The 19,779-nt window shown below is 42.7% G+C and overlaps 1 protein-coding gene across 8 annotated transcripts in view; it reads right to left on the reverse strand.

The window, feature by feature from the left end:
• Positions 1-19,779, reverse strand: part of fgfr3 (fibroblast growth factor receptor 3) — a 176,508-nt gene that overhangs the window by 109,128 nt on the left and 47,601 nt on the right. For all 8 annotated transcript variants that reach the window (XM_087990990.1, XM_087991016.1, XM_087991007.1 and 5 more), the window contains exon 2: positions 14,171-14,406. In XM_087990990.1, the coding sequence (XP_087847116.1) occupies positions 14,171-14,342 (172 nt within the window). In that variant the 5' untranslated portion in view covers positions 14,343-14,406. The remainder of the gene's footprint in view (positions 1-14,170; positions 14,407-19,779) is intronic.

The following is a 19,779-nucleotide window of genomic DNA, read 5'->3' on the forward strand; positions in this document are numbered from 1 at the left end:
GCCCAGAGAAATAATCATGGAGTGTTGGACTGAAATCACAGCAGACCAAACCTGGTAAAGGTGATAGGTTGCCTTTTCTGAAGGATATTAATAAATCAGTTGGGTTTTATGACAATTCAGCTGCTCTCGTGGTTATTTTAGCTGTAATTAATCCAGAAATGAGCAGATATACTAAATGCAGTTTTCCAACTTGCTATAAATAGAGCTTTGAAGTTTTGTTGTTTAATCTAAAGCTGTTGACCACTAAAGCTGTATAAAGTAATTTCAATCTTGCAATTAAAGGCTAATTCTCTTGATTAATTAATCACAGCAACAGAGATTCTTGATGGAAGCAATTTTGTCACTGCTGGTTTCATTGCTGAGTTGGATGGCTGTCAATTACATATTCTGAATCATTGCAGATTACAATCGACTCCGAATAATTCTAAGTCAGTTTCAAACTCCGAAGTTTTCAGATTATCCAGCAATTCTAACAGATTTAAATCACTCAATGGCCTTTTTAAAAGAGCATTCAAATTTGAAATGACCTGCATTTTCAATTTGCAGCTTTGAGCTATGAGAATTAATTTGTTTAACAGTGGACAAAAAACAAAGACCCGTGGATGCTACAAATCAGAAATAGCTGGAGAAACTCAGAAGGTTTGGCAGCATCAGTGGAAACAAAGCAGAGTCAACGTTGTGAGTCCAGTGACCATTTAGGATCAGTTCTGAAGAAGGGTTAATGGGCTCGAAACGTTGACTCTGCTTTCTCTCCACAGATGCTTCCAGACCTGTTGAGTTTCTCCAGCAATTTCTGTTCTTGTTTCTGTTTAACAGCGGAATTGTTCTTTGGAATTTTTAATGAAATTGAGAAGTTACTTCCTGCACAGAAAGTACCCTGAAACATCTGGAATTATAGAGTCATACAGCACAGAAACAGACCCTTTGGTCTAATCAGTCCATGCCGAACATAATTCCAAACTAAACTAGTCCCACCTGCCTGCTCCTGGCCCATATCCCTCCAAACCCTTCCTATTCAAGTACTTTCCAAATGTCTTTTAAACACTGTAACTGTACCCACATCCACCACTTCCTCAGGAAGTTCATTCCACAGGCAAACCACCCTTTGTGTAAAACATTTGCCCTTCATGTCTTTTTAAAATCTATTTGTCTCACCTTAAAGTTGTACCCCCTAGTCTTGAAATACCCCATCCTAGGAAAAAGATACCTCCCATTAGCCCTATCTATACCCCTCAGATTTTATAAAACACTATAATGTTATCTCCCACTCTCCTCCTCTCAAACAAAAAAGGTCCCAACCCATCCAGCCTTTCTTTATAACTCAAACCTTCCATACCTGGCAACATCTTGGCAAATCTTTTCTGAGTCCTCTCTAGTTTAATAATATCCTTCTTATAATGTGGCTGCTGGAAGTTGCTATCTCCTATGACAATTCTCAAGTCACCATACCTAACAACAGCTGAATTGAGTAACCTCATAACACTCAGACTTAAGTCCCTGCACAGCATCTGGAGCTGGCTTGCCTAGCAATGGCTGGATCCCAATTACTCAATAACAGTTGTTTATCCTAACGACCTGTATCGCCTTTAATAGTTGAATTTACTTTACCTAATTACAAGTTTAGCTAATTGCAAGTTGCCACACCCTGACAGCAGATCCTCACAACATCTGGAATTGCTTTACCCCTCTGCCGCGATTGTCAAATTACTCTGTAACATCTGCATCTATCCCATTCCATTACAGCTGGAGTCCACCAAATTACATTGAGTCAAAATAACTGTTTTTGCTCGGGTTACACCAGTTTGCCTTATTGGAATTGAACAGCAATAACAACTAACATTCATGTGGAGCCCTTAGGGTTAGAAAAAACCCTCAGGGCAGAGGTAGATTCAGACAAAAATGGACACCAAGCCAAAAGAGTAGTTGTTAGAAGGGCTGACTGAATGTTTGGCCAAAGAGGAGGAGTCTAAGGAGAGGTCCTATAGGAGGGACATGAAAGAATTCCAGATCCCAACAAGCTTCCAATCTCTGCAGCAATGGAGAAGGAGAAGGGCTACTGTTTCACAAAAGGCCAGAGCAGTAAAATATTTGGGCCGAGGGAGGAGGTTACACAGACACGATTGGGTCAACTGTGAGAAGGGATTTAAGTCCAATGATGTGCAGACTAGGTGGATTGTCTATGTTAAATTGCTCCATAGTGTCCAGGGATGTGCAAGCTGGGTGGGTTAACCATGGGAAATGCAGAGTTACAGGGATAGGGTGGGCAGAATGGGATATTTTTCAGAGGGTCAGTGCAACCTTGATCAGCCAAATCACCTCCATCTGCACTATTGAGATTCTATGATTCCAAGATAAGAATGAAAATTTTACATTTGGGGAGTTGAAATGGGAGTTAGCACAGGTCAGGACAGCAGTAGAGTTGTAGATGAGCTGAAATACAGAAGAAGCTGGAAAATGGAAGGTGACCTGCAGAACATTGGAATCATTGAGTTTGGAGCTCACAATGGCATCGGTTTCAGTGGCAAACAGTCAGGGACTGGGAGGAAGGTGATGTGGGGGTTAGTTGTGACAGAGAAGGTTAGAAATTGGGCTTGGGGTGACATTTGATGCTAAGTTTACAATTGAATTGAAGCGGAGGAAGAAGGGTGGAGCATGGAAGGATAGCAAGGAAGCTTGTTGTTGGGATCAAAAAGAGGTGCTCAGAATTCTTGATGTTTTGATGAAAGAAACCATGGAACAATCAAGACCTGAGACATTGGGGACTGTTATTGACTATATTCTTATTTAACTGTAAGCCTGACCGCTCTTTCAAGAGTTGCTTGCCAGTTCCTCAGGCAAAGTTGATCTTCTCAAAGAAACTAAGTGACAGTTTGGTATAAACTAGTTTTAATCAAGGGTTTGTGGAAAGTCTGTCCAATTAACATGAACCGTAAACCACTCACTCATTGCTGTACAATAACTACCTTTCAGAAAACAGAGTACAATACCTGCAGTTAGGCCTTTCTCTGATAAATGATGATACCCATGCATGAGTCTTTAATCAAACTATAATTAAATGGTTGCATGAAGTAATTGAAATGCTGAATATATTTCTTAAACTCACAATACTTATAAAAAATCTTGTGGTGGGAAGGGTACAATTCAGTGGTTGTTTAGGGCACATATACTCCACAAGTAGAAGAAATGCTATTTATTTACAAAGGCAGTAAGAAGACACTTATCACAAGAACTTCCATGTAATATATGTCAGAAAGGATGTTTTTTTTTAAAATGTATTCATGGTGTGTGGGCCATTTACTGTTGAATCTTACTTGCCCTTCATACAGTGCTGGTGAATTGCCTACGTGAACCACTGCAGTCCATGTGGCTGTAAATACACCCACAATGGTGTTAGGGAGGGAGTTCCAGGATTTTGACCCTGCAGTCTATGTGGCTGTAAATAGAACCACAACTGCGTTAGGGAGGGAGTTCTGGGATTTTGACCTCGCGACACTGAAGGAACACCAATGTACTGTGGGAGGTGGTGGAGGGAGTGGATGGTGAAGGTGGTGGAGCAGGTTGCACTTGCTTTGTCCTGGATGGTGTCAGCTTCTAGTATGTCACTGGAGCTGCACCATGCAGGAAAATGGGAAGCATTCCAACACTCTCCTGACTTGTTCCTTTTTTGGATGGTGGGCAGGCTTTGGGGAGGAAGAAAGTGAGTCACTCATTACATAATTTCCAGTACCTGACCTGCTTTTGTTGCCAATGTCCAGTTCAGTTACTGGTCAATAGTATGTTGATAGTGGGGGACTCAGTGATGGTCATGTCATGGATGATTGGATTCTCTTTTGTTGGAGATGGCACTTGTGATACTTGCCACTTAGAGACATAAAGGAAACAGACCCTTGGGTCCAATTTGTTCATGCCGACCAGGTATCCTAAATTAACCTAGTCTCATTTGCCAGCAATTGGCCCATATCCCTCTAAACCTTTCATACTCATATACCCATCCAGATGCCTTTTAAATGTTATAATTGTACCAGCTTCCACCATTTCCTCTGGAAGCTCATTCCACACACACACCACTCTCTGAGTGGAGTAGGTTGTCCCTTAGGTCCCTTTTATATCTTTCTCCTCTCACCATAAACCTATTCCCGCTAGTTTTACTTAGATTAGGTTAGATTACTTACAGTGTGGAAACAGGCCCTTCGGCCCAACAAGTCCACACCGACCCGCCACCAACCCAGACCCATTCCCCTACATTTACCTCTTCACCTAACACTACAGACAATTTAGCATGGCCAATTCACCTAGCCTGCACATTTTTGGACTGTGGGAGGAAACCAGAGCACCCAGAGGAAACCCACGCAGACACAGGGAGAATGTGCAAACTCCACACAGAGAGTCACCTGAGGGCGGGAATTGAACCCGGGTCTCTGGCGCTGTGAAGCAGCAGTGCTAACCGCTGTGCCACTGTGCTGCCCATTTGGTCTCCCCCATCCTGAGGACTTTAAGAGCCCAAGACTAGATGTTGTCCAGGTCTTGCTGCATTTTGGCACACACAGTTTCACTACAAGAAGTCATGAAGCTTTACTTACAGAGGCATCGAGTCTAAGAGCAAGAAGTTATGCTGAACTTATGTTGACACTTGTTACACCTTAGCTGGAGCATTGTATACAATTTTGGGCACTTTAGGAAAGATGTGAACATATTGGAGACAGTACAGAAGAGATTTACAAGAATTGTTCCAGGGTTGAGATACTTCTAGGATGAGGAGAGATTGGAAATGTTGGGTCTCTTCTTCTTGGAGAGGAGATGGCTAAAAAGAGATTTGATCAAAATTTTCAACATCATAATGGACTGGATAGAGTAGATAGGGAGAAACTTGTCCCACTTTGGTGCAAAATCTTTTGAAAAGAAGCAAATATAAGGCATGAAAAACCTTTTTCACTCAGTAAGTATTTGGGTTGCAGAATGCAATGTCTGGAAGAGTGGTGCAGGCAAGTTAATTTGAGGAATTCAAGAGGGCACTGAGATATTATTTAAACAGAAACAAATTGAAGACGTATGGGGGCAAAGGCAGGAGATTGGCTCCAAGTCAAATAGCTCAGACAGCTAGTGTAGGCATGATGAGCCAAGTCTCTTGTCACATGTGGTGCTGAACATTGTGCAATCATCAGTGAACATCCCCATCTTATGATGGAGTAGCTGAAGGTGGTTTGGTCTGGGACACTACTCTGAGGAACTGGGGCTCTTGTGGCACAGTGGTAGTGTCCCTACCTCTGAGCCAAGTGACCCAGATTCAACTACTACCTGCTGCAGAAGTGTTAGTAACATCTCTAAGCTGATTGATTAGAAAACATCTACCCTGAGAAATTCCTGCAGAGATATCCTGGAGCTGAGATAACTGATCTCCAACAACCATGATCTCCTTTGATCTAGGTATGAATAGGCATGTAGAACCTGAAGCGATGTACATTGTTCCCTATATTTGCAGCACAACAGCTTGCATTTATACAATGCATTTAATGCAATACAGTAAATGTTTTGAAAATGGATTAGAGAAGGGTTATCAAACAAGATTTGATACTGCGCTATATATCAGGACAAGTGACCAAACGTAGTAGGTTTTAAGAAGTGCCTTAAAAATAAATAAGTAGAAATCTGGAATAGTTTAGCGAGAGAGATCCAAAACTTGAAACCTAGGGAATTGAAGGTTCAACAATTAATGGTGGTGGGATTAAAATTAGGATTGGACAAGGGGCTAGAATTAGGTGAGCACAAATATCACAGAGGGGTTTTGGGATTAGAGGACATTATAGAAAAAGAGGTGGTAAAGGCCAAGAATATATCAATGAAGGATGAGAATTTTAAAATCAACTTGTTGCAAATTTGGAAACCAATATAGGCGAGAATATGCAGGCCTGATAGGTGAATTGGATGTCTTTTAAGGTATGAGTTGTTAAAAATTTGTAAAAGCATAGACTGTGCGACTGCAAATCTTGTATTCTTTTACAAAGGCTGCATAGACAATGCACAATCAATGTTCCATTATACAAAATGTGCAGAGTTTGCCATGAGATTGCCCATACTTAAATTTTTAATATAGTCTATTAGATAGGACAGTTCTCCATTCTTATTTGTGGATCTCTGGTTCATGAAAATTTATAGATAGGCAATGTACTTAAACTGTGAACTAACCTAAATATTTTGAGCTTGTTTTTAAAGTAAGCCTCAGTACGCCTTGAAAGGTGCATTATAATATTTACTGTATGCTTTAAAGCCTCTCAATGAAGAGGGACTTTTACCTTCAATTGTCAACCTTCCCTGAGCTATCACTGCTCTTGGTGGTTGGTTCTGGGGATTAACAGGACATAGTGGATCCATTTTCAAAGCATTCATTGCATTAAAGGCTCTATATAAATGCAAGTTGTTATTGTGCTGCAAATACAGGGAATGATGTACATCGCTTCAAGTTCTACACTCCTATTCATTCAAAGGAAGATGGTTTGGGTTGTTGGAGGTTAGTCATCTTAGCTCCAGGATATCTCTGCAGGCCATATGTTACACTTGTACTTGCTAATGGTTTTCCATACGCTCTGGCTTAGCAAGTGCCATCCAAAAGGTACATTGCAGTGATCTAGTGACTAGGATAACTAACTGTGGATCTCTTTACCCAATCAATTTAAAGTGCTGTTAATAATTAGTTCAAAGTTAGAAGCAGAAAGTGCCATGTAAAGTGTATAATTAAGGACAAAGCAGATATAGAAAGCAAAATAAAGAGATTGAAAGAACAATCTGATTAAGAAACAAAGAAAACAAATTATTCAGTTCCGTACAGAGTTTTTATCTAGTTGATCCAATTCACTATCCACTCAATGATAATTCTCCAGATGTTGATAGTGGATGATCTAGCGATGGTAATGTCGTTGAATGTCAAGGGGAGTTGGTCAGATTCTCTCTTGTTGAAGAGGTCATTGCCATGACACATGTATGGTGCAAGTATTACTTGTCACTTATACAGCTAAAGCCTGAAAGTTGTCTTCTTCAAAATTCATTCATGGATGTGGGCATCTCTGGTGAAGCCAGCAGTTATTGCCCCGTCCTTAACTGCCCCTCAACTGATGTTGCTCACTATGCTATTTCAGAGAGCAATAAGCGTCAATAACATTGCTGTGGGTCTAGAGTCATGTATAGGCCTGACCAAGTAAGGATAGCATATTTCCTTCCTTAAAGGACATTGGATGGGTATGTGAACCATGGAAATATTTGAATCCCTATGATTCTATGATTCATGTACCCATGGATTTAAAAGGATATGGCAAATGGAATTAGATTAATTTAGGATATCTGGTCGACATGAATGTTTCCATGCTGTACATCTCCATGGCTCTAAACTGGAATATGAAAGCTCAAGTTTTATTTTTGGCTGGATTAATCACAATCTCTGACGTATGTACGTAAAGCAATTTCACACCAATCAGTGCATTTGAGTGGAGTGTCAGAGGGTGATGCTGTCTTTGGGGTATCTTTGCAGCAGAATCTCAGACAGCAACATCCAGATTGATGCATTTAAGTGTGTGTGTGTGCTTGTGTGTGCGTGCGTGTGAGCGCTCGCACTCACTGGAAGCTGCTCTCTGATTCATGCATCAGCTACTGTCAGCCTCAGTATTACTTTTACAAGAAGATACGATCTATTCTGCCACTATATCGTCTGTGCATTGTGAACAAGTATGTGGATAGGCTCTCTGAGCATCTGCACACGAGTGGCATGTTGTGATCTGTGTTGTAACACAGTGCATGCACAGAAACTGGCTCAGTGTTTCTGACTCCAACACTCGGTGCAGGAGTTCCCCAAATAGCTCACAAAAGCTCCAGAGGCCTGATTTGAAAATGCACCCTTGGGCCTCAGGACGTAGGGCCCTTTATGTGTGAGAGTGCAGCAGGAGAATGGACAGAATGCACTGACTGCTCCCTGTCAAGGTTAGATTTCCTATACGGATCGCTTTTAGTGTCTGAAGCCCCATTCTCAGCCAGCAAGTCCACTGACCCTGATCCCCGAAGAGGTAAAACAGTTCAATGACCCCTTTCATCATCTGCACAGCAGCTTGTTAATGGTGTTTGCATTCGTTTTCTGCACAGCCTCTCCACTTTCATTCACAAGAATCCAACATTGTTCCCGATCCAAAACGCTGAGGGGAAATGTAGCCCAGATGAGGCCCCTTCTACCTTCGCCTTGGACTCCATTCAGACTGAAGCCAACATCTCCTGCCTTCCTGCCAGAAACAAGGCACCTCCCTGTGGAGACCTTAATATGTGCAATATACACAGCCCCACCTCAGAGCAAACCCCCTCCTTTAAGCCTTCACTGGTCTCTTCTGAAAATGACGGTTCCGGCAGTGAGCTTTGCTTCAATGTGGGTTTTATACATGAGAGCCCATGGTAGCACAAAGCTGCATTCACTCAGTAGCAGTAGGACCTTACTGTTCTGTTGTGGACTTGTGGCAGGGCTGGAGGGGGAGGAATCGCACTGGGAGCGCTCCCATGAGAGGAACTCCTTCCAGCACATCAGAAACCTCAGCCACAGTCTGCACTCGGCACAATCCAGTTGCATTGAGCAACGAGACTCCACAGTTTTTCAGAGGGGAAGAAACAGGCTCCAGTCCCAATCAGCAGCGTCTTTATTTCCAACTCAAGCAAATTCATCAAAAGCTACTCAGGGAGCTCCATAAATCAACCTGTTTAGCTGTGAAAAATAAGCTGTGTTGAGTTACATTTAGAATATGTGTTTTATTACAGCTTTCTTGCTGACAAAAACAGCCCTCGGCAATGATTAATGGCATTAAATCAAGATGGGGGGATGGGGAGGAAGCGGACACACCAGCTCTTGGCCTCCATCGGACAACCTGACTGGTGGTTTTAGGAGAGCAGATGATTCAAAACTCACCGAATCTGTTACAGCTCAAGCCTCGTTTCTCTACCTCCTTGAGGAAACTAGGAAAATGCTCCTTTCCATTGCATGACTTCAAAAAATAAACACAGCTGCTCTGCTGTATATAGCATTCAGAGAGGAAAGGATGGAGAGAAAGGGGCAAGATGGAGAGAGGAAGAGAGCACGAGGGAGAGACACCTATAGGGAAAGACCAATACAAACAAAACGCAAAAAAGGAAGTCGCTAGGAAATTACTTTTCTGAAATGGTTTGGTACAACTGACTTACCAGGCCATTTCACAAGGCATTTATGAGATATAAGGCACCAGAAATTAACAAACCAAATGGGTTTTTACAACACTTATGGCCACCATCACTGAGCCAGCTTTCAATTCTAGATTGTCTTCAATTAATTCATTGAATTCAAATTCCACCAACTACAATGGCTGGATTTAAACCCTTGTGCCCAGGGCACTAACCATTGTTTCTAAAGTACGAGCCCAGCAACATCACCATGGCACCACCGTCTCCTCACTTCCTGACAGCATTGGGAGTGTACCAACCGCATATGGATTGCAGTGGTTCACTACCACCTTCCCAAGACCAACGGGTAATAAATGGAAGAATGGAAGAATGGCAGAAAGATAGTCACATTTTGTGCTTTAGAAATGAATGATTGTATGAGACATTGAGTGTGTGCACAAGACAATGAGCGTGCGCACACCAGACAAATGTGCAAACTCATTTAGGGTCTATGTGGACAGACAAAGAAAGAGAGTCGCAGACAGACATACATACACAGTCTCACATAGACAGACATGCTCACTATGGAAAAAGCTCCCAAGGTTTTGGTTCTGTGTAGACACAGGTGACCAGACAGTAAACAAGTTGGCTTCACCTGAATTTCATGTAACATCGAACCTTTGTGAATATTCCCAGCTGGGTTTGGAGTCTCACTCAGGCAGCTGCACATATCAAGCAACTGTCAGCACAATCACCAGACAGATATAGAGATATCAGCAGTGCGAGAGAAAAAGCAATTTGTATTTCTAACTTTTCACCTCTTTGATTTGCTATCTCTGCCAAGTGACTCTGCTCACTCAACTGGTGGATATTAAAGTCCACAGGATTGCATCCCAGCATCTAACACAATGAAGCTTGCTAGAGGAAGGCGAGAGAAAGAGATACTGGATCGGTTTGGATTATATTCACTGGAGTTTAGAAGAATGAGGGCAAATCTCATAGGAATATACAAAATTCTAACAGGAACAGACAGGTAAATGCAAGAAGGATGTTCCCGATTATAGGGAAGTACAGAACCTTGGCTGATCATGATTCCATTCTAAACGAATCCCATCTGCCTGCACATGGTCTCTATCCCTCTGTTCCCTGCCTGTTCATGTGTCTATCTATATTCTAACCCAGGTTACTGAGGGAGGTAAATGCTTCAGTAAAGTCTATGTTGACAGCATCCAATGTCTTATCTTCAACAATCATCTTCATAAAACTCAATCAAATTTTCGAGACCGGACCTCCCCACACTAAGCCATGTTCATGATCTCTAATAAGTTCATTCTTCTCCACATGTGAGTAAACCCTGACCCTAAGAGTCTTCTCCAATAATTGACCTACCACTGATGTAAAGCTCATCTGCCTTTAATTTCCTGGATTATCCTTGTTGCCTTTCGTAAACAAAGGAACAACATTCGCTATTTTTCAGTCTTCCAGGACCTCACCTGTGCCTAAAGATGATACAAAGATCACTGTCAAGGTCTCAGCAATCTCCTCCCTTACCTCCCATAGAATCCAGGGGTAGATCCCACCAGGCTCTGAGGCCTCATCTACCTTAACTTTTTTCAAGACACCCAACACCTCCTCCTTCTTAATAATAACATGCCTTAGAATATCAGCCTACCCCTCCCTAATCCTACCATCATCCATGTCCTTCTCCTTGGTGAATACTAACGCAAAGGACCTCGCCCACTTCCTCTGGCTTCATGCATAAATCTCCTCCTTTTGACTTTGAGTTGACCTACCCTTTCTCTTGTTGCCCTCTTGCTCTTAATATACATATAAAATGCTTTGGGATTCTCCTTAATCCTACTTGTCAAGAACATTTCATGGCTCCTTTTAGTCCTCTCAGTTCCTTGTTTAAGTTCCTTCCTGCTTCCTTTATATTTCTCAAGGGCCTTGTCTGATTGCATTTTCTGAAATCTTACATATACTTCTTTCCTTTTTGATTAATCTTTCAATATCTTTTGTCATCCAGGGTTCCTGAAACTTGCCATCTTTATCTTTCATCCTCACAGGACCATGCTGGTCCTGAACTCTGATCAACTGGTCTGTAAAACTGCCAGTTGTGAGATGTGCATTTACCCTCCAACAGCAGCTCCCCAATCTAATTTCTCCAGTATTTGCATATTGCTGTTGTAATTAGCCTTTCCACAATTTAGCACTTTCAGCAAGGACTATTACAATCATTATCCATAACTATCTTAAAACTTATGAGATTACCATAGAATCCCTACAATGTGGAAACAGGCCATTAGGCCCAACAAGTCCACACTGATCCTCCGAAGAGTAACCCATCCAGAACCATTCCCTTATCCTATTACACTACATTTACCCCTAACTAATTCATTTAGCCTGCACATCCCTGAACAATATGGGCAATTTAGCATGGCCAATTTACCTAACCTGCACATCTCTGGATCGTGGGAGGAAACCACAGCACCTGGAGAAACCCACGCAAACATGGGGAGAATGTGAAAACTCCACACAGACAGTCACCCGAGGCTGGAATCGGACCCGGGTCCCTGGTGCTGTGAGACCAAAGTGCTAACCACTGAGCCACCAGCCTGCAAATTATGATCACTCTTCCCAAAGTACTCCTCCACTGAAACTTTGATCACCTGGCTGGGCCCATTCCCTGATGCAAGGTCCAGTATGACCCCTTCCCAGTTGGACTATCTACACATTGTTTCAAAGAAACCCTCCTCAATGCACCTAGCAAATTCTGGCCCATCCAAGCCCCTGGAACCAAGGGAGTCCCAGTCTATATTGGGTAAGTTAAAATCACCCACAACAATAACTCTGTTGTATTAGCATCTTTCCATGATGTGCTGACTCATCTGTTCCTCTATCTTCCACTGGCTACTGGGAGGTTTATAGTATAACAATGTCACAGTGTTTGCAATGTTCATATTTCCAAATTCTATCCATATTGTCTTGCTGGATAGTCCTCCAAGATGCAATTCTCTGCCGCAGAAAGTAGCTGAGGCTAAAACATTGAATGTTTCCAAGACGGACTTAATTCCTGGGGTGAAAGGGTATGGGGAGAAAGTGGGAACAGGATACTGAGTTGGAGCCATGGTGGTAGTGAGTGGCAGAGCAGAATCAAAGGACCTACTCCCATTCCTAACTTCTTTGTTTCTATGTTTCTAAAACTCTGCAGCAGGATGGCAGAAGACAATATTGTCATAGGAAAAGGCCAGCGAGTGACCGAAAATCAAAGAGGAATTTGATTCAGGCTTCAGGATGTGTTGCTCCTTAAAGTGATGTGTGGCTAAGGTTTGAAGTGTACACAAGATGCTCAGTACGGGGCTATTCTCTTCCAGAATGATGAGCATGCCCGGTTGGGGTTGTTGCCATGGCGACCAGGCCTTGCGAGATGAGCTCAGTAACTGAAAGCAGGGGGAAAGGGCTCAGATTACTATGTCCCAGTAGGGTAATGGGTAAGTTAGTGGTAAGTAAATGGGAATTGGCTGCTGGACTGGGATTTTGGAGGCTGGGCTAGCCACCTTGTTAAAATGACAGACCAGTCTTTCCTGCTGGCTTCCCAACCAATTCTGTTCAGGTAATAGGTAGAAACAGCCCGGGTAGGTGCACCATGCCTGTTATATAACAAGAGAGAAAAGGCAGTGTAACATAAAAATGACCAGCAAAAGCTAAAACGCTATGCACTATGTTTGGATTATCTAATAAATCCTGTCCCTATTTACAGATATCACAGCTTCAGTTTGGAGAGATGATGGTGCTGTGGTTATGTCACTGGCCTCGAAATTCAATTGACCTGTGGAGGCAAGAGTTCAAATCCCACAGTGGCAGCTGGTGGAATTTAAATGTAATTACTAAATTCAGGATTTAAAAGCTAGTCCCAGTAATGGTGACCAGGCAGGTATCATCATCTGGTGCACTAATGTCTGTGAGGGATGAACATTTGCAGCTTTACTTGGTTTGTGACTCCAGACTCACAACAATGTGGAGAAAGTGAGGACTGCAGATGCTGGAGATCAGAGTTGAGAAGAGTTGTGCTGGAAAAGCGCAGCAGGTCAGGCAGCATTCGAGGAGGAGGAAAGTCGACGTTTTGGGCATAAGCCCTTCATCAGGAATGTGGGGAGGGGAAGGGGTCTGAGAGATAAATAGGGGGCTGGGGCTGGGGCTGGGGGAAGGTAGCTGGCAAGGGGATAAGTAGATGCAGGTGGGGGGTGATTTATCTCTCAGGCCTCCCTCCTCCCTCTCACATTCCTGATGAATGGCTTATACTTGAAACATCGATTTTCCTGCTCCTTGGATGCTGCTGACATGCTGTGCTTTTCCAGCGACACACCTTTCGACTCACAGCAATGTGACTGGCTCTTCACTATCCTCTGAAAATCACTAGCAAGCCATTCAGTAGATAGGCAATTAGAAATGTGCAACAGATTCTTATCAATGATGCCCATATCCCAGGGAAGAATAAAGAAAGTTGGCACGCATATAGTTCCCTCAAATAAATTAGTCAATTGATTCAGACAGTTTGAGATTTAAACAGATTATATTTTTTGTCCCCTAGATATCACACTGTTGACTGTTGGCTAAAGGATCCAAGTAAAATACAGCAGTCAAAATAATGAACTGTTGTAAATATAGAATTGATAAGGACTTTGTTAAACCAGAATGTTAAAATTAATTCATACAATGAAGAGCTCAGGAGTGTTACTCTTTTCACAATGTAATCGATACATTCCCACTTGGGTCTGGGAATTCCCTCTCTGACAGCACAGTAGGAAGACCTTCTTTGTATCGATTAGCTTCTTAAAGAGCAACTTGGGATAGGCAGTTAGTGCTGGCCTTGTTATAAGCCTACAATGAATTATTATAAAAAGAAAACTGCTAAATAAAACATTAATTTCACCTCCCCTTCTCCCCCGCCCCAAGAAAACGGTCCAGACAGAATGACAAATGACAAAACGAGAAGTCCAACTCTGATGTTTACCTGAGGGAGGACGTCGGGTGGGTTTTTCTGCAGCTTCTGAAATGCGGAGCCTGGCAGCTTGGACGCTGGTGACAGTGACTAAACAGAGGTAAAGTGCGTACCACAGGGTGATCATTCCTCCAGAGTGGCTGCCAATCCGACTCCTACTGCCACGTCCAGCTTCAGACATCATCTGTGTGTGTGCTTCACAGGCATGGGCACCACAATTCCACTGACGAGTGCTGGCGCCCAGTGCTCTAGAAGAGAGGGCAAGGAAAGGAGGGCGTTAACATGTGCATGAGCCTCTTAACTCTAACTCATCATACATTGACATGGTCCTGGCAAAAAACAGATTCTTCACATGTCAGTGAATGAAGGAAGACGGAAGCAGCTGGAAAAGTGAAATCAAGGCAGAAGATCAGCCCTGACTGTCCTGATTGACAGAACAAGTAGAGGGCTGAATGGTCACTGAGAAGTTCTGGAGTACCACTGTGCAACATCCCATCAATTTGTTACATCAAAAGAAAACAGCTGCTTGGCCCAGTCAGCCAATATCACCCTCCTTCTACATTAGCAGTGGCTCAATCCTGTGTATCCTGCTCCAACTTCCCTTCAACAACTTATTTCATCTCCTTTTAAATGTTAACACGCACTCTTGTTGAAACATCAACACCAGTTGACAAATCCACATCCTCTGAGCTCCGGTGAAAAAAAAACCAAGCCCTGCTATCTGCTCAAAATCTCTCCCATTTCACCTTAGTTTTAAGCTTTGAAATACCTGTCCAAAGCCTCTCGATCTCACTCCTCCCTTAGGACCTAAGCTTTTCACTGAGCTTTTGCTCGTTTGCTGTATTATCTTCTTGTGGTGGTTTAGTGTCAAAAACTTTTAATCAAGATTCTTTGAAGCCCCTTGGCAGGTCTTACTATGTTCGTGGCATTATATAAATGCAATGTTGTTTTAAATATCTTAATCCCTTGAATCAGTCTACTTCGATTAATTCCTTCAATATCCCCTCATATTTCATCAAATCACACTACTGTCATCGCCGTGTACGTTGATTGGGGACCTAAGAATAGCAGAAGGCCATTTAGCCTGCTCCACTATTCCAAATTATGGCTCATCATTTACCTGAACATCATATTCCTTGTAGTCATTAGTAACTAGAAACCTATTAATCTTTGTCTTGAACTTACTTATTGACTGAGTTTCCACAGCTCTCAAAGAACGCCAAAGATTCACAACCACCTTAATAATAAAATTCATCTCAGTCCTCTACTCTCTTATTTTTAAATTGCTCCCCCTAGCTCTAGAATCAGTCTGGTGAACCTCTGCTATAGTCCCTCCAAGTTAAGTATATCCATTCTAAGGCAAGGAGACCAGAACTGCACCGAGTACGGTTTCACCAGTGATCTATACAACTGAAGACAGATTTCGTAACTCCAGTCCTCAAATCCTCCTGTGGTAAAGCCTCTAGCATTTCTACTACATTGCCCAATCACAGTTTTTGCCTTGAAGCCAAAGTAAACCTCCACTAAGATACACTGGTCCCTCGGACCCTCACTGTATTTTGACGTGGTATAATATGCATAATGTTTTTACATTGCACTAATTTGAAATGTAGTGCTGACAGACCTTGCAAAAACATCTTGGAGATAGGAATACACTATTCATAGAAACATAGAAAATAAAAGCAGTAGACCATTCAGCCCTTCGAGCCCACTCTGCTATTCAATATGATCATGGCTGATCATCTAACTCAGACCCTAGTTCCCACTTTCACCCCATACCCTTTGATCCCTTGAGCTGTAAGGAGTATATTTAACACATTCAATGTTTTGACCTCAACTACTTCCTATAGTAGGAGAAAGTGAGGACTGCAGATGCTGGAGATCAGAGTCGAGAGTGTAGTGCTGGAAAAGCACAGCAGGTCAGGCAGCATCCGAGGAGCAGGAGAATCAACGTTTCGGGCATAAGCCCTTCATCAGGAATGATACTTTCTATAGTAGTGAATTCCACAGGCTCACCACTCTCTGGGTGAATACATTTCTCTTCTTCTCAGTCCTAAACAGTCTAGTCTGTATCTCAGACTATGACCTTAAGACAATTCAACTTTCACATCTAACTAGATCTGGCAAATTGCAATTTTCCAGGAATGGCCAAGACATCCTATAATATTTAATAAACAAAGCATTATCTGGGATCTCGCTTGAAATAAATGCAACGTTGTGGTCTCCATTGGACAGTCCATGTCACACAGTTTTCTCACTTTCATAGTTGCTATGAAGTAACAATTAAACTGCACATGGGAGGTGATACCCTAATGGGGTGTCATCACTAGTATCACAGAGTCATACTGTATAGGCTTTTCGGCTCACCATGTCTATGCCCACTAACAAATACCAAATTACACTATTCCCATTTACCTGCATTTGGTCCATAGCCTACAATGCCCAAACGACACCTAGCCTGTTAATTCAGCAAGGAAAAGCAACACATTTTCAGCTCTTGCGCTTTTCCAGCAACACATTTTCAGCTCTGATCTCCAGCATCTGCAGTCCTCACTTTCTCCTCTGTTAATTCAGCAAACCCAGATAATGCTCTGGCAACCTGTGGTCAAATCCTGACCTGGTAGAAATGTGAATTCAATAAATTAAGAGTTGAATGAGGATTCTTAGGGGGAAATCCAGATCTGGTTCACCAATACAGGAAAGGGAAATTGTCATTACCTGGTCTGGCCTATGTGTGACTCCAGTTCCACAGTAATATGGTTAACTCAGAACTACCCTCTGGACAATAAATGTTGGCCTAGCCAGCTAAGCCCGCACCCTGCAAATGCATTTCTTAAAAGTGTTCTTGTATGCTGACACGAAGACTGACTGGACAGTGCTTCTTAAGCGAGTGCCCAAGAGCACAAGATGCTGAAAGCCAGGAGTTCAGCCAAAGACAAGAAGAACACACACCAATGTAAGAGCATTTTATGACATGCCTTTTGCCCATTGTACAGTTGAAGTGAGCACTTCCACTCCCAGTTACTTGAGCCACTGGCATCTGAAACAGCTTGCAATCCACTGGGCTGGCTGGTTCCTTATGTTACAGGCTTACGGGCTGATAATAAAATCAGCAGCGTCGAACCGTGTCCAGGCGAGTGTGGATTATACCACAGTGGACAATATATCATCCTGAGCCCCTGCTGCTTCGAAAACCTTTCCAGCCGTAAATAACTCATCTTAATAATTCCCTTCTGCTGACATGTTGGCAGACGCTGCTGATTTTGAAACGTGTAATTTGTGACAAGCTCTTTTCTTTGTCTTTGCTGTACAGCCTGAAGATGAGGATGACTGAGGTTTGGGGATTGATGGGTTGAAGTGCCGTGGGGTTGTGGGGAGTGATGGGGGGAGGTGTCAACAAAACCAATACAGGTAACAAGTGTTTAAAATAACAATACATATCAGTGCTGCTCTTAAAGACACTGTTTACCCTTGAATGATACAACTGTATAAAAAAATCTCCAACCCTCTTCCAAGACAATAATGAACCTTTCATTCACATAACACCTCTCACAACATTCTGAGGTCCACCTGAGGTTAACTCGCTATTGTTCTGGGGATGAGGAAATATTTCCAATACCGACACAAGCAAGATTCCATAGAGAGATAAAATGACCCGTCAATCTGGATTTTGTGATGGGAGGAATGTTGGCCGGGACACTGGGAAAACTTGTGAGTGTTTCCACGGAACTTTGATGCGCAACTGGTTCAATAGTTCATCTGAAAGACGTCACCTCCAAAACTGCAGCAATCTCTCATCAGGTAATGGAGTGTCAGCTTGGACTATGTGTTAAATTCAGGAGCGAGGTTTAAACCGTGACCCCTGACTCATCAGCAAATGAGTCAAGCTGACAATGTTAAGAAATTAAAAGGCATTTGCAAGAAAACCTTCAAATCCAGTGAAAGAATCTCTTAATTTCGCCTTGCAGGGAAGATTTTGTGCTATTGAGTCATGTAGATCCAGAGGGTTCCAAGTTTGATTCTTTGTCTGTCCAGATGATCTCAGTCAGTGAATGTGTGGTTTACTTTTTAATTCACTTCACAAGCTTGACTGGCTGAACCAGCATTTATTGCCTGCCTCAAGTTGACTGTGAGAAGGTGGGGAGGCGATGGCTTGGTCATATTATCGCTGGGCTACTAATCCAGGTAACGTTCTGGGGACCCGAGTTTGAATCCTGTCACGGTGAATGGTGGAACTTAGTTAGATAAAAATCTGGAATTAAGAGTCTAATGATGACCGTCAAACCATTGTTGATTGTCAGGAAGAATCCGTCTGACTCACTAATGTCCTTTCCTGGTCTGGTCTACATGTGACTCCAGACCCACAGCACTGTGATTAACTGGCCTCTGGGTAATTAGAGATGGGTAATAAATGTTGGCCTAGCCAGTGACACCTTCATTCAGTGAATGAATTAATAAAAAAGGTGAAGGTGAGTTGATATCTTGAACTGCTATTGAGCAAGTGTTGTGGATAGACCCACAATGAGAGAGGGAGAGAAACCAAGTGTATCCTACACCTGCCCCAGTCCTCCTGGAAAGGTATTAGTGATAAACAGATCCAATGTGTTATCTGCAATGGCAAAAAACTAGTTAAGCCTTGACCATCTCTTTGATGTGAAAATCTCCACTCAAATGCAATTTCACACCAGAAATTGTGGGCGGCACGGTGGCACTGCTGCCTCACAGCGCCAGAGACCCGGGTTCAATTCCCGCCTCAGGCGACTGACTATGTGGAGTTTGCACATTCTCCCCGTGTCTGCGTGGGTTTCCTCCCACACTCCAAAATGTGCAGATTAGGTGAATTGGCCACGCTAAATTGCCTGTAGTGTTAGGTGCAGGGGTAAATGTAGGGGAATGGGGCTGGGTGGGTGCGCTTCTGCGGGTCGGTGTGGACTTGTTGGGCCGAAGGGCCTGTTTCCACACTGTAAAGTAATCTAATCTAAAATAAAAACCCTTATTCAGGTGGTACCAGAAGGTTTGCTGTCAACCAGTTTCCAGTGAGAGTTCATCTTCAAGAGAGAACAGAAAAAAACCTGGAGATAATCCCCAAAATTCTTGGGCCCATTTTAATACCTTGGCCCACTGACTGCACTTTGTACCAACCCTGCTAAAAACCACATTTACCTGTCATATCAGCTCTTAAGAAACTCTGAAAACATCTTAACTGTTGAATGGCTCATTAGCATCAGGAGATTATGGCTTCTAGGCATAGATTCCTGCATTTAAATATGGAATAATTTCAGGGCAATGAAAATGGCTGTAGCTTCGCAAGTCTTGGAAAGCAGTACCTCTTTAACCCTTTTATCAAGGACATGATTGATGATACTGTGTACAGGTTTTCACATTAGGGTATCCTTTATTTCCCAACTGCCCCCAAGTCTTCTTTTACACTTCAAAGTTTATGCTTGTGAAGGAAGTTTGCATTCTAGACGAAATGCCCCACTGGCACCAGTTCTTGTTCCCTGTCAGATGAGAAACTCAACCCTCAGGCTCTACAACAACAATATGAATGCCAGCAGGGAGCAGGGATACTTGATGTGTCAGTGTTTTTCACAGAAAAGGCAGGGTTTCTGCTGCTCATG

Source organism: Chiloscyllium plagiosum, unplaced genomic scaffold, assembly GCF_037043375.1.
Source record: "Chiloscyllium plagiosum isolate Xiang-an unplaced genomic scaffold, Cpla_swu_hap1 HiC_scaffold_1, whole genome shotgun sequence".
Classification (NCBI taxonomy): domain Eukaryota; kingdom Metazoa; phylum Chordata; class Chondrichthyes; order Orectolobiformes; family Hemiscylliidae; genus Chiloscyllium; species Chiloscyllium plagiosum.